Genomic DNA, 25,893 nt, shown 5'->3' with positions numbered 1-25,893 from the left:
CAGGTGAGAACTGCTTTCTTGGGGGTGTGGCCATAGAAGTGAGCTCAGTGTGCCAGGAACAGGACATAGGACAGGGGCAAGTGAGGAGATGGAGAGTGGCACAGTGCCCAGAGAGGCTGAGCCAAGGGACAAGCAGAGTAAGTCACTCGCCAGAGGGTCACCTCCACTTCTCCAGCAGAGTGAAGGCTGGAGCCATCTTGGAGGAGGCTGGAAAATTAAGTGGCCAGGTTCTCACTAGACTAGAGTTTATGAAGTAGATAATGAATAATCTGCTAAGAGAGGAGGGCAGGAGAGGGCTGAGAACGCAGTAGCTGTGAGCAGAAGAGAGGATGATTGAGCAGCTCCCAGAACCTTCCACTGTGGTCACCTGATTTGTAGTGGCCCAGTCTCCCCAGGGGTGAGCTTTACATCAGCAGCCCTCATCTGAGCTGAAAACCTGCTGCAGCTGTGCAGCCTCAGATGTCCACAATCTCAGTACTTTACAAAATAAATTCCGTAAGCTCCAAATGTCCCTGGACCCCTTGCATCACATGGAAATTTTTGAAATCTTACTTATGTATGACCAGGGAGTGCTTTACAATAGGCACGCTGCCTGCCAGGCTGTGTTGTGGGCGTTCCCATTCACTTTAAATTTCCTCAGCCTTTGTCCTGGGATACTTCAAAGCTCAGAAGAGGCGCTCTTCCGACACCTTATCAGCGTGGAGGAGGGTCCACAGAGGCCTGTGAGCCCGTTCATCTGGCGGAGCTGTGTGCCATATGCCCTGCAGACTGTGGTGTGCATCCTCCTCTGAGAGAAGATGTCTTTCAGACCTCTCACGCACCCTCCCACTAACAGCCAAGCATATAAACCACGGGGTAGAGAAATAGCCGAGCCCTGATGGGAAAACAGCCCTTGTTAAGCATCGGCTGGTCCTCCAGGAGCACTCCTCAGCCCTCATCGGAGGGACAGGACACGCTGTCAACCCTGACATAAATAAGCAGCGTGAAATCACTCAAAAACTTCTGCTGTGGGACCGGGCTTTTTGTCAGCCCTAGGTACCTCTCCAGGCTATTTTGTACATGGGCCACTCTTGTGTTTTATAATTTTGAAACAGAGTGTATGAGACAGTTACATACAAATAATTTTATAACCTCACAAAGAAAGATTCTTTGAGCCCAGAGGGTCTCAGTAAACACTGAAGGTATAAGGAAGAAGTTTGCGTGGATAATTCTAGTCATTGCTTTATTCTGTCAGCAGAGTAGCTTGGAACCCTGTCACAGCACACGGGATTCCAGTGTCTGGTAGTCGGAACCTTATGTTTGGTAGTTAGGCAGTGGTGTGTTGAAAAAGTCAAAGCAAGATACAGAAAGCACATAGAAGTTACCATGTAAGCCTGCTTCATCCAGCAGCAGATGCTAGGTTTGTGGTATGTGCCACTCACTGCATTTGGTGCTACTGAGCAAAAGATATAACAGCCATGCTGTCACGTTCACATGTGCAAGAGACAGTACTTAGCAAGAGCAAGCAGCCGTATCAGTGCACACTCTCATAGGCTGTGAAAAAAGGAAATGGGCGTGCGTCTCTGGGTGAGGGCCTGCGTCAGTACCCCAAGGGGTAGAGGAATGAATTAGACAAGAGGGTGAGAGAATTTCCTAAGGAAAAAAAATGTTTGAAGCTTCGGAGCTCAGAATCAAGCATAATCTTTTTAGGCCACTAAATGCCAAGGTGGCTGTGGTGCCAGGTGAAAGAAAAGGAGAAAACAGAAGGCCCTGTGGCATTGAGAACTTACTAATCCTGGCCAAGATTGTGGGCTTCATCTTAAGATCATGAGAAGTCACTAGGTTGTTTCTGCAAAGCAATTTCTTTTTATCTTTGTGTGTGTGTGTGTGTGTGTGTGTATGTGTGTGCACGCGCGTGTGTGCACATGTGTGCGTGTATGCATGTCTAGCACACGTGGAGGTCAGAGTCCTTACCTTCTGCTTTGCTTGAGGTAGGGTCTCTTTAGAGATTCTCCTGTCTCCCTCCACCTCCCATCTTAGCATAGGAGCACCGAGACTGTAGACACACCCTGCCACATCCACCCCACGTGTGCTCCTGGGCCCCACACTCAAACGCTCATGTCCAGTGTGCAGGCACCTTACCCACGAAGCGGTTCCCCACCTCCTGTGGAAAGTAATTCCTGAGCCATTGAATGGCAAAGGAAAGCATGTGAGCGAGGATCTCTCATTGGGATCTGAGGCTCAATGGCCACGCCCCCCACACACACCCCACCCGCTTGGGGGCCTCAGGGATCCTCTTCTCTCCATCTCGCCTGCCCTGGCATTACAAGATCAGGACACCACTACCATGTCCCCAAATAAGTCACAACTCAAGCACATGATTAAATAAATAAAGGAAGTTACCCTCCAGGACAGTTTCTCAACCTGTGGCCCGTGACCCTTTTTGGAGCACGTGACTTTTTTCTTCTTCTTCTATTTTTATTTGTTTACTTATTCACTTTACATCCTAGTCATAGCCCCATCCGTCCTCTTCTCCCAGCCCCGCCCTCATTCTCCCCTATTCATCAGAAAAGGGGAGCCCTCCTTCCTGTCCACCCCAGCTCATCACCTCACGCCTGACCACATGTCCTCCTCCCCTGTGGCCTGGCAGGGCAGTCCCACCAGGGGGAGGTGATCAAAAGGCCAGGAACAAAGTCCACATCAGAGACAGCCCTGCCCCCTTACTAGGGAACCCACATCAAGCCTGAGCTGCCCATAGGCTGCATCTGTGGGGGGACTTAGGTCCAGTCCATGCATGGTCCTTGGTTGGTGCTTCAGTCTCAGCAAGCCCCTCTGGGCTTTGGTTAGTTGGTTCTGTTGGCTTCTTGTGTAGCTCCTGTCTCCTCCACGTCCTTTCCTACTCCCCCTCACTTTTCCACAAGACTCCCTACCCACTGCCCAGAGTTTGGCTGTCCACTGCTGGGTGGAGCCTCTCAGAGGACAACTCTGCTAGGCTCCTTTCTGCAAGCGTAGCAGCGTATCATTAGTAGTGTCAGGGATCGCCTCTCTCCCATAGGGTGGGTCTTGGGTTGGTCCAGGCATCAGTTGGACATTCCCTCAATCTCTGCTCTATCTTTATCCATGCACATCTTGTAGGCAGGGTAAATTTGGGGTCAAAGTTTCTGTGGGTGGGTTGGTGTTCCCTCCACTAGGAGATTTGTTCAGTTAGAAGGTGTCCTCTTCAGTCTCTATGGCTACTAGGAGTCTCAGCTAGAGTCCCCCTCATACCCTCCCAGGAGCCTAACCTGACTTAGGCCTCCCGCTTGTCACAGAGATGCTCCCAGCCACCACAGTTTCTCTTTTCTCTGCATACCTTCTGTCCTCCTGCCCCCGCTCTCCCCAGGTCTGATCTCTACCCTCATGTCTCTGGGTAAATGAGACGGGGGATGCCTAAAACACAGATCTTTTCATAACAATTCATAACAGTACCAAAATTAGTTATGTGGTAGCAACAAAAATAATTTAATGGCTGGAGGTCACCACAACATGAGGAACTGGGTTGCAGCATTAGGAAGGCTGAGAGCCACTGGTCTAGGGCATCACAGAATATTTCCTTCCCTTTGCTACAATTACAGTGCAGGTTTTTGATGGCAGCCTAAACATCTTCTAAGTATTCCCTTCCCAAGCTAAACATTCTGGTTCCTTGAATCACTCCCTCAGTAATGTGATTTTCTGACACATCCCCACACTTATCCTTGTCTGAATACACCAGTGTGTTATGTTCCCATTTTTAAAAAGTTTAGCAGCTGGAATTACACACAGTATTCCAAATGTGGTCTAAGCAGCTATTCCTCCTGTGCTTCCATTAATAAAGCGGTAACTTGATTTTAACTTTTTATGAACAAATTTAGACTGTTAGTTATTACTGGACTTGTGGTCAGCCACATTCCCGAGGTCCTTATCATGTGACTTGCTATTCAGCTGGCTTTTTGAACCCAATGATGAAACTTTACATTTATCCCTAACACATTAAGCCTCGTTACTACTAGCTTAGCGTATGTTATTAAAATTACTTTTTATTAAAAATAAAAGGCAGGGGTGGAGGGGATGACATTTATTCAACATATTAACAATTCATGGCAGCTTTATTTCCTGTACAGATGTGATAAGCATATATTCTACATGTTCATCCAAGCCAGTAATAAGTATGTTGAATGAGAAAACCCGAGGCTCTCCAGTGGAGAACCCCTGGATACTTTACTTATAGTGGCTGAGTTGAGTCACCCAGTAGCATACCAGAAAGTACTGCCATCTACTCCACCATCTAAAGAAGACAGTGTGCCCAAAAGCACTTAACTATGCCAAACGTGATATGTCACATCTATAGAAATGTCATGAGATATACCCATCAGGGGTTTTAATGCACTAGGATGCACATGACAGTCAGTATACTTGGTGTGAACCCCAAGAAGTCACCATAATCACTGGTGCTTGACCCCGCTGGTTTCTAGCCTCCATCCAGGGATTTGAGTATGGAAGAAGTTGTCAGCCAAAGTAAGTGTCTGACTTAGAAACTGTAGTGTGGGTCGTGTGGAAGCCTCTTGGTCATTTGCTTCACACACACCCCAACTCCATGTTGGGGCCAGAACTGATGTCAGCAAATCAACACCCACTTTCAAGTGTCTGCCAAGTGGCCTGGTCGAGAACCTCCTATGTGCTATAGTTGGTTCTGGTTGAGCCACAGCCATTTCCAAGACAGTCAGGAGCAGAGCGTTCTCTGAAATGCTTTTGAGAAAGTATATAGATGGTGAAACTGTACCCAGAATATGTACTGCTCTCTTTTAATTCCCCTATCAGAGCTTCCCTATGTCAATTACCTTAGAAATTTATCTTTCTCCTTTTCCTTTCGAGGAGATCTAATTAATTTCCTAACATTAGCTATTGTCTATTATGGGATCATGCCCTGCTATCTCTCTGGCCCTCATATTCCTCTGTAATTTTGGCCACCCACCAAACTTCTCAGCCCACAGGACTTTACAGCCACCTCTACCTCAACCTGCCAGCAACTGAGATGCTCATCTCAGGATGTGCACAGCCAAGGGATGCTGTGAACATGGAATCACAAACTAACTTAAAATGCTAAGAGAGTTTGGAAAATCTGTGGTAACTCCATTGCACGGATCTTGAGCATGAACTTTGTAGATGACACTCTTGTACTGTCAAAAGTTTGAGCACACCTGATCTATGTCTCTGCTTCAGTTAGTGTCATTATTTCTCAAGTGCAAATACCTTATGTGATATTGTACGCCGAATGCTGCTTATCTCAGACACTCTAAACGTATTGCTAGTACCACAATCCCCTCGGTGTAGTGCTACACCTGAAGCTTGGCACAGACGACTACTCAGAGCAGGCTGCTTCTCACGCCATTCTCCCCACAGAGGTGACAGGACAGTCTAAGCACACTCACAAAGCTCTGCAGAGGCAAAGTCTAGCACACATACACGCCACAGTGCTCCCAGCTGAGATGCTTCTAACGAACTTCTCAGCACAGCTGGTGTGCTGGTGCACGCTAGAATCCCAGCACTCGGCAAACAGGAGGGCCAGACATTCAAAGCCAGCTCCTGCCGTGGACCAGGTCTGAGGCCAGCGTGGGCTATGTGTGAACCTGTCTCAAGAGCAAAAGAGAAGGGGAGGAAGAACTAAAGAAACAGAGGAGAGCCTAGAGCCTGCCCCTTATATCTGTAATCTCAGCACTCAGAGCCTGGGGGCAGAGCAAGGGTAGGGTCATCCTTGGCTCCATAACAAGTTTGGGAGCCACCTGGGTTCTATTAAAGCACCTAGGAAACTTAAAGAAAAAAAATTTTTTTTTTAAAAAAAATCTTCACAAATGGGCATATAAGTAACAAAGTTTAAACCTATCCTGGAATTTTTTATGAAAAATGAATCATAGCTTAAAACAGCTGAAAAAAATAAAATTCCCAGTTACCATATCTTCAAGTCATTGTAGACATAACAGCTCCCTGCACCAGCTTTATACCATCTTCAACCTACAACCTCAAAAGTAGGAAACTGTATTGTCTTTTACCATTTTGAAAAATAGATTTCTACAAAGGAAGAAAAGCATTGAAAAAGTGTGCATGTGCATGTATGTGCGTACGTGTGTGTGTGTGTGTGTGTGTGTGTGTGTGTGTGTGTGTGTGTTGCACAATGCATATTCTAGGACACAGTGTAGAGATCAAAGACAACTTTGGGGGACTAGTTCTCATTTTTCACTTTAGCATGGTCTCTGGGACCAAGCTCAGATCCTCAGGATTGCTCAGCAAAGGACTTTACTGCTGTGCTGGCTAGTTTTGTGTAAACTTGACTCAGCTTGTCATTTGGAAGAGGGAGCCTCAATTAAGAAATGCCGAGAGAGGAAGCAGCAGCGGCAGCTGGGCGTGGTGGCGCACGCCTTTAATCCCAGCACTTGGGAGGCAGAGGCAGGTCGATGTCTGAGTTCGAGGCCAGCCTCATCTGCAGTGAGTCCAAGACAACCAAGGCTACACAAAGAAACCCTGCCTCAAAGAAAGAGAGAAAGAAAGAAAGAAAGAAAGAAAGAAAGAAAGAAAGAAAGAAAGAAAGAAAGAAAGACCCTTGCAAAACTGGCTGTGGGCAAACCTGTGGTACATTTTCTTGATTCATGATTGCGGTTGGAGGTCCATGCTCACACTGGGCTGGTGGATTGACTGCTTATGAACGCAGGCTGAGAGAAGGCCAATATGCAGTGCTCCTCCATGGCCTCTGTATTAGCTCCAGGCTCCAGCCCTGAGTTCCCTCATCAATGGGATTATAAGCTGTAAGGTGAAATAACCTCTTTCCTCCCCATGTCGCTTTTGGTCATGGTGTCTAGCACAGCAGTAGAAACCCTAACAGGAGCTGGAGAGATGGCTCAGTGGTTGCCAACACTGGCTGCTCCGTGCCCAGCACCCACATGGCAGCTTACAACTGTAACTGCATATCCAGGGGATTTGGCACCCTCATGCAGACAAAATACCACTGAACATAAAAAATCTCTACATAAAGAAAGAAACCCTAACACTAAGACAATGGCATAGGCAATGTTGGTTGTTGAAAGGTAGCCATAAGAGGCTGGGAATACGAGATAGGGATGCTCAACCTCTTACGCCTAAGGACAGCACATGAGAATTTGAGAGGAGGCAGGAGCACTCAGGTAGGAGGTGAGTTGAGCCAGGAAGTCAGGCCATCAGGCTATCCTGTCATGTGACCTGGGGGCCAAATGAGGAAGGACCCCATGGAGATCGGGGACAGCAGACATTCTAATAACAGGAATAGCTTTTATTTAAGTGTAATGTGGCCACCGCACTGAGATTCCCCCAGACCCTCTCACGGGTTGCTGGGGAAAGCACAAGGTGGCAGAAGAACATGCCCTAGAATGTCACCCTGTGTGCCACCACAGGACCGATTTACTTGGGAAAGTTAAGCTGCTGTGGTTTTAACACAGTTTGCTATCTATACCCGTACCAATCATTTGGGAAGCCTGATGGGATGCATGTGTCTTTATTGGTAATTGTAGCCAGAGGCAGTGTGCTAAGAGGCAGGCAGCACAGCTGTCTTCTCTACAGCAGGTAAGACGTCCCACTTAGGGAAGCTCTCTGACGCAGACGTGCATGGCCCAGAACACAGGAGCTCCACAACACGACTAAAGCGGCACACTTCCAACTACATGTTTGCTCACTCGGTTGCTTTTGTCTTTGCTGTCATTAAACACCCGGCAGAAAGAAGCTTGGGTGTGAAGGGATTTCCCCTGGCTCGTAGGCCACCCTGGGAGGGAAGACAGGGCAGAAGAGTGTCCACAGCCACAGAGCAAAAAGGGGGTGTGCTGATGCTCCACTCACTCTTTCCCTTTTCTCTTTTTATTCAGCCCAGGACCCCATCCCATAGAACGGTGTTGCCCCACATCAGGCAGGGTCACCATCTCAGCTCGACACCCTTGCACGTGGGCATGTTACTAGTGTGAAGCCAGGGTCACCATCTCAGCTCGACACCCTTGCACGTGGGCATGTTACTAGTCTGAAGCCAGGGTCACCATCTCAGCTCGACACCCTTGCACGTGGGCATGTTACTAGTCTGAAGCCAGGGTCACCATCTCAGCTCGACACCCTTGCACATGGGCATGTTACTAGTGTGAAGCCAGGGTCAGCATCTCAGCTCGACACCCTTGCACGTGGGCATGTTACTAGTGTGGAGTAGAAACATCAGCTTGAATCAAGTGATGCCGTTGTTCTTGACTGACAAGGCTACTCTGCGGTAACAACCATTGTCTCCCTCTATCCCCCTCCAGAAAACCCTCCTTGGCCATCAGTCATTCAGGCAGTTCTTTTCCCCCCCTGTGAAATAAATAAAAGCTCTCTGCACTCATTACATCAAAATTGAAGCCCACTGTTTTGGAATGGTCCTGGCTCTGTGTATTCTTGGTCAGGTCTGCACACCTAGCAGCTTCGCTGTCTCCTCCCCCTGCTGTTTTGTAGAACAGGATAATGTCTCCATCTGGGAAGGGGGAAGAGAGAGACGTGCTGCAGCCTTGCCCGTGCCAATTTTGAACTCCCTCTGGGAGCACGCTGAGGAGTTCACACCTGAAGCAAGACGCTGTCTCTGAGCCCTGCCCCCACTCCTGAGAGCGGAGCATCTCAGAACTCTTCAGGTGCCTGGTCAGCCCAGGAGCTTCTTCCTTGGCCGTACAAAGCTTCTGAGGGCATCACATAGTGGGCTCCTCTCAGCCTGAGCACCTGTGTGACTGTCGCAGTTTCTCGGATGCTCAGTTGACCTCTCCCCTAACCAAGTCCCACCAGTAGTAGCTGGAATCCTGATCCTTTAATCCTGTTTCTTTGCTCTCATTTTTCCTTAAGTACTTCTGCACCGAAAGCAGGCGTAGAGAAAAGTATAGCATGAAGTTGATTTTTTTTTTTTTTTTTTTTTTTGGTGTTTCAAGACAGCATTTCTCTGTGTAGCTTTGACTGTCCTGGACTCACTTTGTAGAGTCAAATTCACAGAGATGCACCTGCCTCTGCCTCCCAAGTGCTGGGATTAAAGACATGCAGCACCATCGCCAGCCTGATAAGCGATTCTTACTAGGTTCCCTAAGTACTTGTCAGAGACTGGATGAAGTGATTAAATGATGACGCCATCAGAGGCAAACAAGGATTTCCTTGAAATGTTCCGGCAGCCTAGGTATTGGTCCTTAATTCTCTTGGGTGTTGTCTTAGTGCTTTTCTTTTGCTGTGACAAAACTCCATGACCAGAGCAACTTATAAAAGAAAGCAGAGCGAAGGCATAGTGACAGGAACATCCAAGAGCTGACATCTTGATCTGCAAGTAGGAGGCAGAGCGAGAACACTGTTGAGACCTCAGAGCCCACACCCAGTGACACGTGTCTTCCAACAAGGACACAGCTGCTGACCCTTCATGATCAGTTTTATCAACCTTCTGGGACGAGGTTCCCAGAACCTCAGATCACCTCCCAGAACTTCAAATCACCATAAGTGCTGACTCCTTGCTCACTCACTGCACTGCACACAGCTCCAAAGTTGTGCTGTTTGCTCTGACCACAGAAAGAGGCAAGGACGGATGCTTTGGGGCAACACCTCTTCCTCTCAGGCTCAGTGTGGAGGGACGTAGCATAGACAGCAGAATTCAAAGTCCAGACCTTTCTTACTATCAAAAGTCCCTGGGCACTTAACACAGACCATCAGCCAGCCTTGTCTTTACTCATTTCATAATACCTGGAGAATGAGCTGAACACTCAATAGTTCCCGGTTCTGATCTTTTCATTTCCTTCCATGGAGGCATGATAGCTGTGGCTTTTAGAACTCTCTGCTAAAACCTGGATCAGAGTCAGATCATGGACCAGGCCAATGCAGAGAGCTTTAAAGGGTCTCATCAAGTCAGTAACCCCAGGTCTGTCAGCCTGGTGGAAAACTATCATGCAAAGGATGACTTGATGGCTCAGCGGTTAAGAGCACCAGCTGTGACTCCAAAGGTCCTGAGTTTATTTCCCAGCAGCCACTTGGTGGCTCACAACCATCTATAATGTGATCTCATAAATAGGAAAAAGCTTTCATACAAAGGGTGCTTTTAATTTTCTTTTAAATTACATTTATTTATGTAATGTATATATGTGTACGTATTGGAGCCAGGGCCAGTGAGAGCAGGCAGCTTGGAGGAGTAGACTCTCTCCTTCCATATTGGCTCCCAGGGATGAGACTCAGCTCACTGGGCTTGAGGGCAAGTACCTTTACCTGCTGAGCCACCCGGCCAGCAAGCAGTGGCTTTTACAACTGGGAATATTTCTCTGATAATCCATTTAGTTTTAGATTTGTCAAATGAAACATTTTAATTTTTGTCTTTATGATAATCATCTTAATTCTTATGTTAGAACAGTTAGAGAAAATTCAGGATGCAGAGTTCTTTGAAATACCTTTTGGAAAACAATCAGGGCAGAGTTGGCTGTGTAGAATGCAAGCGTAGCAAATTGCCTTTTTCTTGCTCTCAATAGGTTTAGAATCCAGTGATTCAATTCGATCTGTAAACAGGTAACCAATGTCAGACTTCGTGATCCAGTAGAAATATGTTTAAGTGCTTTTAGAATGTAGAGCTGAGCAGAGAAATGGAAAATTAATACCCCATAGAATAAGGGACCCTGTAAACTGTGTCAAATATCTACAGGCTTTGAAAAGGGTATTTGGAGGTTGAGGTGTTCTAGGTACAGAGAGCCCAGGAGTCATGACTGCAGGTAAGGGCCAAGTTAAGTGTAGCTGGGCAGAGGCCCTGGGCACAGCTGGGCACAGTGGGGAGGAGCAGGGTGACACCCAGGCGCCCTGAGAGAGGCCCAGGGACCTGGGCATTGCTTCCAAGTGAGTCTCTGACTGTTTCCTGTGACTGTAAACTCTACCCGGTGCCTTTGTGTGGTCGCCGTTAGAATATGGTCACTGCTTGTCAGGCAAGTGCGTTGCTTTGCTTCTTCACCTAGGGACTGTCAATCTTGGTGCTTTTACTTCCGAACCAGCAAACGGGTCCAGATCTAGGTGATCTGAGATCCTGAGCCTCAGCATCCAAGCACACGGAGGCTCTTCCCTCTTCCCTCAGGTAATCGTAGCTGTAAACATGATGTTCTGGGAGCTGTTTTTCACATAGTTCTGATCTGTTTTCCCATATTTATCCATTTAGTCATAATGCTGAAAGGGCATCTCTTCTGCTGGCTGGGCACCTGGCCCCTGAGATAGCAGAGGCTCTTTTATTCATTAGCTTTTATTCCAATTCCTCATGGTTGAAAAATTAATTTTGAAACTAAGCAAATTAACTCACCTGAAATCTTTGGTTATGTGAGGGGCCTTGGGGTTTTTTTATTGCCAGATTTGGAGATAGTGTATTTTGTGTGCAGCCTACGGGGTTGTCCTGCAATAGTAAGTCAACAAGCAAGCGCCCGAACAGCTTCCCACATCACACTTAGATTCCTGAGTTGTAAGTTTTTCCCACAGCATTTCATATGCACATATAAAGCTGGCCCCATGGCTGGCCTCCAGCCCACACGGGGCTCGTGCCAACTCCAAAAGGCAGAGAATGAAGACACTCACGCCCCATCATCCATCATTTTTCTTTTCTGTGAACCTTGCAGACTGGATATTGAAAAATCTGGATTTGATTTTTTTTTTCCAAGTCAACGGAATAGCCTGTACACATGGTTAGAAAGTGTTTGCAATGTTGAATCAGAACTTGAGATACTTGAAGTCAGCCATTTCAACAGTGTTCTTTCTTTCTAATCAGATTCAAACATTCTTTTGGCAGGTTGTGTTCCTCACCGGCTTTGGCTATGTGTATGTGGACATCACCCATCGGTGCGGCACCATCTTCATCACTCTGGCCCCGGAAGGAAAAGCAGAGCCCATTTTAACCAGCAACAGCAGGTGGGCCTGTTTTTCTAGCAGCAGTACAGTGAGCTTCCGTTTATAATGTTGTAAACCTATTATTTATCATTCGTGCCACATTATAAAATTATAAATCTGCTATTTATCATTCGTGTTGTCTCCACACACATACTGAAGTTTTTTGATTAGTTATCATGTAATCTATAAGTAATGATCTAGTTGTTAAATTATGCCTCCAGCAAATATAGATAACAATAATAATATATCATCTTTTTTTGAGTCTCCCAATTCTATGTTCAGCAAACTGATTTTTAAGCTAAGACATATTCTTTGGATAATACCATTATTACTAGTATAAAGTGTAAGTTAGTGTCTCTAAGTCCATAACAACTTTGTAAATAACTAGGATTTCATTTAGACTGACAGTAACTATAAACAGAGATCCTAAGGCCTTTGATACAAACCCTGTCATCTGATTTCAAAACACAAATCAAGGAGGCTGGGGAGGTGGCTCAGCGGGTAAAATGCTAACAGCAAGGATGAGGACCTGAGATCAGCACCCCGTGAAAGCCGAGGACGGCATCAGGGGTCTGTAAACACAGTGTGGGAAGACTGGAGACAGGCAGCTGCCAAGCACGTGCTGTGCAGCCAGTCTAGCCCAGACGACAAGCGTCGGGTTCCGTGAGAGACCCTGTCTCAACAAGAGAGCTGAGGAGGGAATGGCAAGATGGCTCCCAGGGAGACATTGATGCCACCAAGTCTGATGGTCTGAGTTCCATCCCCCAGCTCACACCATGGAAGGAGGGAACCAGATCCTGCAAGTTGACTTCTAACCTATACACACAAACCAAGGCATGAGCATTCACCGCCCCCCAAAAAAGTAAATAAAAAATAAAAATATAAGCCATGCAAATAACTAATATCCTTAACTTAACCATGCAACTCAATAGAACTAATGTAAAGACATCCCTCTCCCAAACAAAAGCCAAGGGTAACAGACACGATCAGAGAACTGTAGGAAGAGTAAGGTAAGATTAGCACAGTGTCTGCTTGTGCTTGTTTGCCTTACGCTTCCCTGGGCCGTGCATTCAAGCGCCTACTGGACCTGAGGTCTGCTCTAGGGAAACAGCGAGGAACAGGGTGGGAAGCCCTGCTTTAGACTCCATTCTCCCAGGCTCAGAATGGGAGAGGCTGGAGGAAAGACACTCCATGGTGCAGTAGACCAGCCGGTTGGAGAGGTGTGGGCTGGCAGGGCCTCAGAACAGGGAGAGTGCAGTTGTGAAGAAGTTTGAGGGAAACCTTTTCAAGGGCCTGGCGTTTAAATGTGGACTTGAAAGCAGCAAGGCAGTTAAGAACCTCGTCTGCTGGAGGATGTTCTTTCCAGACCCAGGGCACAGCCAATGCCAAGGCCTGAAGCGGAGAGCCTGGTGTAGGAGACAGCAGAGCAAAGGGCAGTGTGGCCCACAGGAGCAGGGGGACATGGGATTACAAATGCCTGAGGCTGCGGGTGTGGTGACGCACACCTTTAATCCCAGCACTTGGGAGGCAGAGGCAAGTCGATCGCTGTGAGTTCGAGGCCAGCCTAGTGGACAAAGTGAGTCCAGGACAGCCAAGGCTACGCAGAGAAACCCTGTCTCAAAATAAATAAATAAATAAAATAAAACAAAACAAGAAAAAAGAGGGCAGGGCTAGTGACAAAGCAGAACCAGCACTGAGGTCAGAGGAACCAGCGCAGGAGGGGAGATGTGTGGTTTAGTACCTCATGAGCCATCGTGAGAGCTCCGTGTAGCTGAGTGAGCGAGGGACTTGTGACCATTTTAGTCAGAGAGGTTATGTGAGACTTTACGGTTGAGGTCATTGGAGTGAGAGCGGAAGTAATCAGTTATTATGTATATTCACGCTAGAGGTCCTGGTATCAGTGAGAGTGGTTTAAAAAAAAAAAGGCAGATTCTTACAGAAGAAAACATGTGCTAAGTGTAAGCACACCAGTGTAAGTCTGGACAGGGGGATGCACAGGGATGGCGGAGGCTGAGAGACCAGACAGGTGGACACCTGAGAGGCTGAAGGAAGGATGTGGGCGTGTCCTGGAGGGTGGGGCTGCTAACAGCGCATGCGGACAGTGTGGAGCTGAGAGTTGGCTTTTGCTCTAGCACTAGTGATGTGATGTGGGGCCGTTTTGTCAGGCTGGGGAGCATAAGCCAGCTTGCAGCAAGCTTCAGGGAGAAGCCGGAAGTAGGTGGGGAGGAAGTGATGCTATGATACAGTGTAGTTAGCTCAGAAGAGGAGTGACTGACAGTATTGCAGAGGGAGGCCACATGACACTCTAGAGAGATAGCTTCCAGCAGGTGAGAGGGGCGGGGCTGGCGTGCCCACAAAGGGCATGGGCCTGGCAGGAGCAGGAAGAGCAGAGCGCATGCACGGCAGTGAGAGGTGCATGCTGAGCTCTTGCTCTTCTGCTCAGCTTATCTTTTTAATATAAGGAGTATTGTCTATTTCTCTTTCTTCCATTATCATCATTACAAAAAATTGGTGCATAAAAATGAAGAATTTGGAGTATTAAAAAAAATCTGGTGTTGATAAGAGAAAACACATACAGAAACATGACAAGAGCTTGTAATAGTCCCAGCGGGAACATTTCCCAGTAATCTTCAAGTGTAGCTGGCTCTGTCCAGACTTGTACTGCAAGTTGCCTTCTTATTTGTTTCGTATGAGAATCTGTCCCATCAGGGGGTATGCAAGAAGGCACTGTCCTCCAAAGAGAAACAAGGAAAGCAAGCAGAGACCCTGACAAGCTTTGCCTTTCTCTAGAGCCCTGGGGAAGGTGACGACTTTCCGAATGTTCGTCACGCAGCTGAGCCTGGCAGTGTCTGACGACCTCACGCAGCACAGCACGTCCTCTGAACTGCTGCGGCTCACCCTGGACAACCTTTTCCTCCATGTGTCTCCTGTGCCTGGGGTCCTCCCAGGGGAAGAGCCTCCCTCTGCCGCCCAGCTTTTCGGGGTGGAAGTCTACTGCCGGGACCTGCAGCTGGACAACCAGCTTTATAACAAGTCCAATTTCCACTTTGCCGTCTTGGTCTGCCAAGGAGAGAGAACCGAGCCTACTCAGTACTCCCGAGTGCAGAGTCTCCTGGCCTCCAGCAAAGGCTTGGAGGAGTACAAGGAGACATGTTTCATCAAACTCCGCCTGGCTGTGTCTGAGGGCAAGGACTTCTTCCTCGATGTCAGCGAGTTCACCTTTGAGCTGAAGCCAGCGCGGCTATATGTGGAGGACACCTTCGTGTACTACATCAAAACTTTGTTTGACACCTACCTCCCCCCCAGCAGGCTGGCTGGTCAGCACGCACAGCTCCCTGCAGGGAGGGAGGTGCTGCCCGTGCAGGTGAGACAGCACGCCCGGGCCCTGGTGAAGCCGGTGAAGTTACGGAAGCTGGTCATCCAGCCGGTGAGCCTGCTCGTCAGCATCCACGCTTCCCTCAAGCTCTACATAGCCTCCGACCACACTCCGCTCTCCTTCTCTGTGTTTGAAAGAGGCCCAGTGTTCACCACGGCGAGGCAGCTGGTCCACGCGCTGGCCATGCACTATGCTGCTGGAGCCCTTTTCAGAGCAGGTGAGGATGCGGGTGAAGGGTCTGTGGTGGGCCAGCACCTGGACAGAAATGGCACACTGTGGTGGAGGGCTGTGTGTGCCACAACACAGGGGAGAGCAGGTAAGGGGTGACGCATGCAGGCCCCACATCTAACAGGACGGCGTCTAGGTCTGGACTGGCAGCGTGAGCTTGGCTGGCGGGCAGACCTCCCTGAGCCTGCGTCTTCAGCTACAAAGTGGATGCTAAGATCCTGAGAGGATCGGCTGGAAGTCCGTCGGGCCTGGTACTTTGCTTGGTACTTAGTAGACTCTCAAGCCTCATAGTGATAATATTTTAGCTGCCGCATAACATAGACATTAGAACCCTGCAGGCACAAGACTGTCTCAGCACTCCAGTGCAGCCAGGGAAGCAGCCTGGGCCCTCGGCTTCTGGCCTACAAGCTGTCTAGTTATAGACGGCCAGTTTTCTTCATTGCTGCTTATGCAGGTGAGAGGTGCAGAGGTCCCAGCACAATGCACAGAGAAGGCTGTCGGCAGCCCCCCTTTCCCCTGGCCCATCCTCAGAGCAAGGTCAGCCCTTGCTGACCCCCCCTACCCCCCCATTCTCTTCTCGGTGGCAGGCAGCTGACCTTCTACAGCGTGGCTTATACCAGGGCCAAGGGGAGAAGTGAAGCTTCTGTCTCCTGGCTAGCTGGGAGAGCGTGCAGGGCGTGTTTGATGCGAGGACAGAATCTTCCGTGGGGAGCACTGTGTGCTAAAGATGAGAATTGGGCTCCCCGTGGTCTCAAGCTACTTCACAGCCATTGTGTCCAGAACATGTGTTCCTGACTCGGGTCACTCTCAAACAGGTCCAGCTTGATAGCCTGGTACTCAGTGGTGCTAACATTCATGTCAAAAGCAGCATCCACACGTGGCTTTGTTAGTCTTCTCCAGTAAAGAACCCGAAGACTGACTTCCTGCACATGAGACCCTCATGCTTGGTGAATGAATTACCATAGACTAGTCAAAGTGTGGCAGCAAATGACTGTACTACCATTAGTAAGAGGCCAGCACTCAGGCTGGGCAAGACTAGGCTTTCTCCATAATGGACTACATAGGGCAAGGGTATCCTGACTCCATTATGAGGAAAATGACAGCTTCTGGCTGAGAGCCTTTACCGGCCTCGTGTTGATGGTTGGCACATTAGTGAGGAACATCTTTCCCCTTGCTAAGGAGTCGTTTTAAAACAGTCTATAGCACGTCAAGCTGAATAGGATTGTGGGCCTGCAGACTACCCCAGACACTTACCCTTTTGGTTGGCTGGCATGTAACAGAGCCCTCCAGTCAAAGGCCAAGGAAGGAGGAGGGGCTGCCCGCAACCACAGCCGCCCCTGAGCTGGGAGGAGGAGCTGGAGGACAGACCCCACCTAGCCCAAGTAGCCACAGCCTCCGTAGCCTTCCTGCTGAGTTGACTGCCTTGTTTTACCAGAGGGGGGAGGGTGTCTCAGGTGAGCATTGTCCTTGGCTCTTTGTAATTCAACTAAAAATCCTGTAGTTATTGCAGTCTCAATATATAGCATGGAAGACATGCTAATACCAAAGCCCCGCTTTTTAGAGCTGTTGAAACATTGTTACTAAAACAGTGTGGGTAGTATCTGAAACAGAACAGTTGTTGGAGGAATGAGAAATAGAAAGATGGTGATGAGGGTGGCTTCAGACTTCAGGGGTGACAGAAGAAGAAATGTCAGCATCACCGTTCTGATGGCTAGGAAGAACAGGAAAGGGTTCCCAGCAGCTGGATGGCGCTGAGAGAAGAGGCTGAGCCTTCCCACCCTGTGTTCCCACATTCCCAAACCCGAGGAGGTCTCTGCCCAACAACAGGTGCTTTCTCGTGTGTGTGGGTGCTTTCTCATGTTTGTGGGTGCTTTCTGGTGTGTGTGGGTGCTTTCTCGTCTGTGGGTGCTTTCTCATGTGTGGGTGCTTTGTCGTGTGTGGGGGTGCTTTCTCGTGTGTGTGGGTGCTTTCTCGTGTGTAGGGTGCTTTCTCGTGTGGGGGGTGCTTTCTCGTGTGTGGGGTGCTTTCTCGTGTCTGTGGGTGCTTTCTCGTGTGTGTGGGTGCTTTCTCGTGTGTGGGGGTGCTTCTCGTGTGGGGGTGCTTTCTCGTGTGGGGGTGCTTTCTCGTGTGTGTGGGTGCTTTCTCGTGTGTATGGGTGCTTTCTCGTGTGTGGGGGTGCTTTCTCGTGTGTGGGGTGCTTTCTCGTGTGTGTGGGTGCTTTCTCGTGTGTGGGGTGCTTTCTCGTGTGTGTGGGTGCTTTCTCATGTGTGTGGGTACTTTCTCGTGTGTGGGGGTGCTTTCTCGTGTGTGGGGGTGCTTTCTCGTGTGTATGGGTGCTTTCTCGTGTGTATGGGTGCTTTCTCGTGTATGATGCTCTCGTGTGTGGGGGGTGCTTTCTCGTGTGTGTGGGTGCTTTCTCGTGTGTGTGGGTTCTTTCTCGTGTGTGAGTGCTTTCTCATGTGTGGGGGTGCTTTCTCGTGTGTATGGGTGCTTTCTCGTGTGTGTGGGTGCTTTCTCGTGTGTGTGGGTGCTTTCTCGTGTGTGTGGGTGCTTTCTCGTGTGTGTGGGTGCTTTCTCGTGTGTGTGGGTGCTTTCTCGTGTGTGTGGGTGCTTTCTCGTGTGGGGGGGTGCTTTCTCATGTGGGGGGGCGCCTTCTCGTGTGTGGGGTGTTTTCTCGTGTGTAGGGTGCTTTCTCGTGTGTAGGTGTGCTTTCTCATGTGTGGGAGTGCTTTCTCATGTGGGGGGGTGCTTTCTCGTGTATGTGGATGCTCTCGTGTGTGGGGGGTGCTTTCTCGTGTGGGGGGGTGCTTTCTCGTGTGTGGGGGTGCTTTCTCGTGTGTGGGGGTGCTTTCTCGTGTGGGGGTGCTTTCTCATGTGTGGGAGTGCTTTCTCGTGTATGTGGATGCTTTCTCATGTGTGGGGGTGCTTTCTCGTGTGTATGGGTGCTTTCTCGTGTGTGGGGGTCCTTTCTCGTGTGTGGGGCTGCTTCTCGTGTGTGGGGGTGCTTTCTCGTGTGTCTCTCAGCCAGTCCTTAGATGGACCTTCTGACCATTCTGGGAGAGTCTCTAAATCTGTTGTTTTTACTTTACCTCCACAGAGTGCCTGCCTTTCAGTAATAACTTATTCCACAGGGCCCTGCTGGGGTTTTTGGAGGTGGGGGCAGGCATCAAAAAAAGTCAGGAACCCACTCCCATGTCTCATTGTCAGCCAGGGACTGAATGACTTACTGCCACAATCTCAGCCAGCCTCAGTGTCCTCTGCTTTCTGCCAGAGGAGACGCTGCAGACACACAACACCACATGGGATTACGCCTGCCCCTGTATCTGCACAGCTCTGACCCCAGGGGTGCAGTGGTCCGGGCACATTTGCAAGGTGCCAATGGCACAGTTTGCCTTAGTGTTTGGAGGATTCAGTGAACAATGCCTCGGCCCCATGTGGCTCCTCAGCTTTCAGTCTCATTGACAGAAACTCATACTGTCATCACAACATTCTAGAAAGGCAGAAGGGATCAATATTTATGGAAGTCCTGCCCTCTCTGCTTTGATAGTAACCTGGGGGCTTGGCATTCCTCTTGGATCTCGGATACAGACTTGCTGTTGAGAAAGGGAACAGCTCCCACACGGGTCCTCGCCTCACAGTCTTGCCAGGAAAAAAGGCCAGCACTGGGTTGGGGCCTAAAGAGTCCTGAAGGAAGTTCTTTTTCAGATCCCTCCTCCCCTTGACCCTGGTCCTTGCCTGCACCTCCCCCAAGTCCTCTGGGCTTATGGCCCTCAGTCCCCACCCAGGCGGGAGGGGGGAGCAGCTGCTGTGGCCTGCACCACAGCCTCACTCCCGGGAGGCAGAAGGCTGTAAGCAGCCCACCGAGCAGGCCAGCCCCTGGCAAGCCTGAGTTTAAATAGGAAACCAGACCCAAAGCCACCCTCCTGGGACGTCGGTGGGGGAACACTTCCCGCTCACTAACCTAATCAGTGTGTCCCTGTCACTGACGTTTATACGACTGAAGCTAGGGTTGAGGGGGACATTTGTTTGGCTCTAGCTGGACTCTTAAAAGAAGCATTCAGCTTGATAGGCTTGGGAAAGATTAACAATAACTCCTCCATCCTTGTCAGAGTTTGCATCCCCTTTGCAACACCCTATTAGCATCTGGCTTCTCCCCACCAGGCCTGCGGCTGCTGCTGCTGCTGCTGCCTCCACCACCACCGCCCTGGCAGGTTGGGAGGAACTTCTCAGTCTGTGAGCACCTGCAGCCCAGAGTGCCTGCCTGAGCCAGGGGGGTGTTCTCTGCACATGGTTTCCTTTACAGGAGTACAGGAGGCTTGGGCACAGAAGTCATATTAAAGCCATTTGCAAGGCTGCCAGAGGATCACTGTGATTTATAAAGTATGAAAGTTCACCATTTATGAATTCACAGAAAATGAGTTATTTCCCATATTTTGCTCCAAAGAAGCTTATGACACCCTCCATTCTAGTGTGAAAAGGGAATGCCAGGGAAAACAGGCCACTTCTCACGAATGTTAAAAGCACTGAAGTCAAGGTCTCAATAACCCCTTCCCTTTGTATTGCAGGCTGGGTGGTGGGGTCTCTGGAAATCCTCGGCAGCCCTGCCAGCTTAGTGCGAAGCATTGGAAACGGGGTCTCGGACTTCTTCCGGCTTCCATACGAGGGGCTGACACGAGGCCCGGGGGCCTTCGTGAGTGGAGTCTCCAGAGGGACCACATCATTCGTCAAGCACATTTCCAAAGGTAGTAGCTGTGAAGTCCTTGCCAGTTCTGATCTTGTTTTTGTTCACCTAGCCTCCGGCTTCCGTCATTGTTAGCTTGCCATGAAATGCTGGGCTTGTAGCAAAGCTCGTGTGTAACATTGTACGTCTTAGACAAATCACTGCTTGCCTATAGTGTGTGAAAATGTTTCAGAACCTTGAGGATTTTAAACCTCCCATTGGGAAAACACAGACTGGCTCAACTGATACTCCATGCAATAAATACGGCAATATTGAGGGTGTTCATGATTTCTGCTAAGCATAAGGAATCCTACACTAGTCGTCTTATCATATTTTTAAAATGTAGATACAGTTGTCACAACTTTCTTAAGGACATGGGTACATACTGATGAGGAAGCTTCTAGGCCAGCTTCACTCCAGCTCCCTACATCCACAGTGCCATCTTGTGGTCCAGACAGGTCATCAGGCGTGGAGGCTACACTGCTTCCCACTGGAGATGTTTTCATTTCATCCAGTGTTTGCTTGATATTTTGGTCAGGTTGGCAGTGACTGAGGAACTAACAAGGGCCATCTGAGTCCCCTTTTCTTCTCAGCGGGAGGCAGAGAAAACAGGGCAAAGGCCTTCTTGTCCATAAAAGGCATTTTACTGTAGACAATACCATAACTCTGTTATGAGTGGGCAGGTTACGGAAGTCTCTAGAAGGCCTCAAAACAAAAACAAAAAAAAGAGACTTAGGCTTGAAATATGAGAATCCATGATGGGGGCGATGGGTAGGGGGCTGGCAAGAGAACAGCCAAAGCAATAAAAACAAATTCCATGGGCAATGAGAGGGAGGCTCCCCCAGCCCCAGAGCCCGGGAGGCCTGGGAGCTGACTAGAGGCTCACAGATGTGTGCCTGGTGGGCTTCTCACTCCTGCCATGGGCTCTCTGAGCCTCTGTGGCTTCTACTTTACAATATGACAGCAAACACCTGCCAAGCTGAACCTCGGTAGTGTATCCTGGCTGGTTTTTACATTCCTTCTCCCATCTCATCAAAATCCAATGTATGTGTCTGTGTGTCTGTGTCTGTGTTTAGACCACAGGTAAAAGGTAGCTTCAGAAATGCCATTTGCCATTTCTTCGTTGGTGTCTTGTTGGTTTTGCTGACAGATGCATTGCACTTGCTGGAGCTGTAGGGCCTGTTGGAGCATGTCATAGAAGCTTGCTTTCTTATCAAAACCAAACAGAATCATTGCTTTGGTCCCTTTGTTGTCTTTTCCATCAGTCAATATCCCTATTACCAAAACTACATACATTTCTGTAGCAAATAGTTATTCAGAATGCCAAATGGTAGAGTTTAATGTCTTCCTTTATTAAGACTGACGTCATGGCCAGGTGTGGTCACACTTGATGAGGAAGATGACAAGTTCAAAGCCAATCTAAGCTTGCATAAGAGAACAGAGCATGGAGTGGGATAAGACTGAATTCATAAAAAAGGCAATAATTTTAGTCCTAAAGTGGCAACATTTCTTGACAACCGATCTAGAACTAAGGAGCATAACCTCAAACAGAACTTGTGAGATGAACTCGGGGAGGCAGGCAGGCAGGGTAGGCATGTAGACAGTAGTAGGACTTCCTTAGCACAAGCAATGCTGAGCTTAGCTCGAGGGGGGGGGGGAGAGAGAGAGAGAGAGAGAGAAGAGTAAGTACATTGTGGATCCATGGAGGACCTTTTGACAAATAATTGGAAGGTGTAAGACTCTTAGCCACACAGGGACATTTCCTCTGCCCTGCTGCAGAGTGCCAGCACTGCCGTGCTCAACTGTTGTTTCTTGCTTCAAATGGCTGGGCACGGAAGACTGTCACTCCCCTGGTGTGTCAAGGGGAGAGTCAAGTGCCACTGGTGTGTTTTCTTATCATTCCACCCTACAAACCACCTGAAGTCCACTGTATCTGTGACAAGGAAACCAACTCTTGTACCCTCAGGTACCTTGACATCCATTACCAACTTGGCCACCAGCCTGGCCCGAAATATGGACCGGCTCTCGCTGGATGAGGAACACTACAACCGGCAGGAGGCGTGGCGGCGGCAGCTCCCCGAGAGCCTGGGCGAGGGACTGCGACAGGGCCTGTCCAGGCTGGGTATCAGTCTGCTTGGTAAGGGGCTACGGCACTCATATCTGTCTGCATCAGCTCTGCAAGCTCTACCAGGAATGGCCACATGGCCTTCTCCATGGGAATGGAGCTTTCCAGAAAGCTTTGAGTTCTGAGGATGCTTCAAGTCAGAACTGAGCTTAGAGAGGACCAGCTTGCTGTGATACCTGCAGTGCATCTGTGGAGCACTGGGACAGGACCAGTTCTAGAGTTGCTGTGCCCCTTAACAGGGCTATCTCAGGCTGCCTGTGGAGACTGCTAGGCACACCACCTGTGCTCTGTCTTCCCTGTGTAACATGGGCTCTGGTGTAGTCTCCAAAGCAAAGGGTAATGGCACAGGACACCCCTGAGCACTTTGAGAAGTGAGCAAATAGCAGCCTTACAAAGCATTTACTCCCCATGACCACAGCTGCTGGCTTTTGTTGGGGCAGCACTTGAGCAGTGTGCACATATCATGCAGATTGTGGTGAGATGCCAGTTTACTCCTGTTTGTTTATTTCAGATCAGTCCATCTCAGAGCAGTAATTGTTTCTCAAGCAGCCAGATAGTATAGTTCTAGTGACGAGTGCTCTGGGTATCTCCAAGGATCAAGTGTCTGAAAATAAGTTGCTTTGGTGAAATCTATAAAAAAACGAAGCTTCAGAGCTAGAAATATGCAGGGCAGGATTTTCAAGAGTGTTTTTTGTTTATTTGCTTGCAAAGAAACTTAAAACTGTACTGCTTGGCACCCTGCCTTTCACGCATCTGAGGGAGTGTACAGTGTGTGAAGATCAAAGTGACCATGGAGGCTCAGAGCCCAGGGCAGAGGAGATGAGCCTGAAAGGCTTCCTCCTCCCTTCCGCGCTCTCCTCCTCACAGCTCAAGAGCAGCACAACCGGCTGACATGTGGGAGGAAGTGGGGAAATGTTACAAGTGCAGGCTGCGTTACTAGAGATTAAGTAACAGTTTGTGGCATGGGGTGCTGCCATTTGATAATGTGTGGAAGGTGATGCATGCTGGGTAAACCAGCACTCTCCATGCTCGATTCTACAACCCAAAGACCATGGGACTCCTTTGGGGAGGACGTTGTGGCACAGTGGGTAGACTGTGTCCCTCAGGGCCCTGGACTCCAAGCTAGGTTATCCTTTCTTTGTGACCTCAGGCAAGCTTTTAACTTCTTTAATCCTGGATTTGTTTGTAAACTGGGGCTAATAATGTTGATAATGTAGTTATTGGAAACAATGAGCAGGAAGGGGCCACAGGGCACATATGGAGTAGCCAGGAACCAATATTATGTTCTGCAATCAAAGAGACTGTAAATACTGTACTGACTCAGAGCAGCTGCAGGAATGTTCTTGGGTGAGTTGAGTACAGTGAAGTTATTCTGTCCAGGGGTGATGAGAAGGTTCTTGGAGGCCTCAAGATCGTTAAGCTAAGAATTATTCCCTTGATGCCCTTTGCTTTGGGCATGAGAGCGTCCTTCACCTGTCCAAGAGATCTGAGCTGGCTGGCACAGGCTGTCTCCATCCTGGTCTGACTCACCTTTGGCCCTAAGATTCCATATTCTTACCACAAGGAAAAGCTCTGGCCACTGTCCAGCTTCCTCTGTTAAAAGTTTACCCTCTGGGCTGGGAACAGCAGGGTTCATGTGCTGTCTGCATCTGGTAATTTACAGAAAGCTTTGAGTTCTGAGGATGCTTCAAGTGTCCCCCCTACCCCTAACCCCAAGTGCCCCAATACTGGCTATCTAGGGCCCTAGGAGCTCCAGTCCAGACTCACACCCCCTCCCCGCAGGGCGGCAGACATTTCTGAACTCCTCAGAGTTTACAATGAGTGTCTCTAGCTTGGGTGAAGTGACTTTGTTTCCTCCAAGGGTTCAAGAGCCTGTCTATGTTTCACAGAATATACAAGTTGTCCTATAGTGCCTGCTCCCAGCATACCAGATGTGTGCCAGGAGGAGGAGAAACAAGCAAGTTTCAACATCACCATTTCAGACTGGTCCCCAGAAAGTGTTTACGATTGCCACATCTAACTCAGTGCCTCACTGAAGTTTGCTGCTGTTGTTACATATAATTGAAACCCACAGTGAGGACTGAAGTTCTAGCTGCTCAGTTTTTTCTTTCTATAAGAACTTAGTTAATGAGAATTTATTTACAATGCATTTTAGGGGCAACAGCACTTTCACATGTGTTATCATACGGCACCTTCACAGCCTTGGTGTTAAATTTGTTACTCCCCAGCAAGAACCTGACGCTTTCTACCCTGTCCCCTCCACCCAGGGCTCCCAGTTAGAACCAATCAGGAGAGTAAACAAGTGAGCGTTCCAGAGGAGGAAACATGCATTTCCCCTGAATGTGGACACTGGAGTGTTAGGAAGCACTTGAAAGTCCAAAGCCACCTGTAGCTCCTCCAGGCCACGTGGCTCTGGATGAGCTTTAGTGTTACATTCGGGAACTGCTGGGCCTGCAGAATTGGCACTGGCTTTGCTTACATGTGCCAAATTCTCTTCACGTCACCAAACTGCCACACATGCTTCTGTGCCCTGGAGCCTAGCTAAGAACAGCTGGCCACCTCCATGTCACAGTTCTGCTCCAGGTCCCTCAAGCCCTGGCTCTTCCACCCACCAGGGAACTGATGCAGTTTGTACCGAGTCCCTCCTCAAGTGTGAGGAGCTGGTGCTTTCAGAATCCCGACTAACAGAGCAGTAATAGGTGGCTCAGTAGCAAAGAGGAGGTACACCTGAGAAGGCCCCGGAGCACCAAATCTCCTACCAGCAGTTGGGTTTTCAGTTAGCTGGGCCTAGCAGAGTGACAGATTCAAGTTTAATTGTTTCCCAGTTTGCTCATCTGTTCTGACAAGCTGGCCTCAAGCTAGAATGTCAGCTGCATTGTGTAGGTCTCACCTGTAGGTACCCCGAGAGCATGGTGTCCCCAGCTTAGGACTATGCCCTATTGTGAACAACAACAAAATTGCATCACGTGATAAGCTACCATCAGAAGAGATTACGAATAAGTGTCCTTGTTGATTCCTGGCGCAAGTCACAGAAGAGAAGGAAACACTCAATAGTTCTTTTGTTTCTTCAGGGCAGGGCCCCCTACAGTTCAGAGTAGAACCCCACTGCTCCCTGTCCCCTGAGGCCTACGCTGAGTCGCCATGGGTGCCCCGCCCACACACTTCATCACATTACAGCGCTCTCCACGTGGCCACCCACTCCACAGGCCCGTTGCCAGCAGACAAATCTTGAGATCAGTTTCCACTACCTAAAGCCTTAGAGCAGTTTGAGAATGTGACAGTAAGTAATTTACCCGTTGTGGGACTTGGCTGGATTATACCTAGGAAGAGGCCTCCTGAAGCCCTGAGAAGCTGCCTCCCTCCAGCCAGGTTTACAGGCTACAGGATGGCCATATATCATTAGCACAGAGCAGGAGCCCATGGCACCCGGTGACCAGTGAGCTATGGGCGGCAGTCTGGGCTGAACTGAAGGCAAGTGAGCTGGCAAGTCCTCTGACACTTTGTTTTGGAGTGAGTCCAGGGTTCCCACTTTTCTGGCTGTCCCAG

General features: G+C 49.1%; 1 protein-coding gene across 2 annotated transcripts in view; it reads left to right on the top strand.

Moving 5' to 3' along the window:
* Positions 1-25,893, top strand: part of VPS13B (vacuolar protein sorting 13 homolog B) — a 517,649-nt gene that overhangs the window by 481,521 nt on the left and 10,235 nt on the right. For both annotated transcript variants that reach the window (XM_084803053.1, XM_084803052.1), the window contains exons 55-58: positions 11,801-11,919; positions 14,689-15,491; positions 20,068-20,244; positions 22,189-22,359. In XM_084803053.1, the coding sequence (XP_084659179.1) occupies positions 11,801-11,919; positions 14,689-15,491; positions 20,068-20,244; positions 22,189-22,359 (1,270 nt within the window). The remainder of the gene's footprint in view (positions 1-11,800; positions 11,920-14,688; positions 15,492-20,067; positions 20,245-22,188; positions 22,360-25,893) is intronic.

The sequence above is a fragment of the Acomys minous genome, assembly GCF_964271855.1.
Source record: "Acomys minous genome assembly, chromosome: 12".
NCBI lineage: Eukaryota > Metazoa > Chordata > Mammalia > Rodentia > Muridae > Acomys > Acomys minous.
The sequence above is the reverse complement of the archived record's forward strand: the minus strand, read 5'-3'. Positions and strand labels throughout refer to the sequence as shown.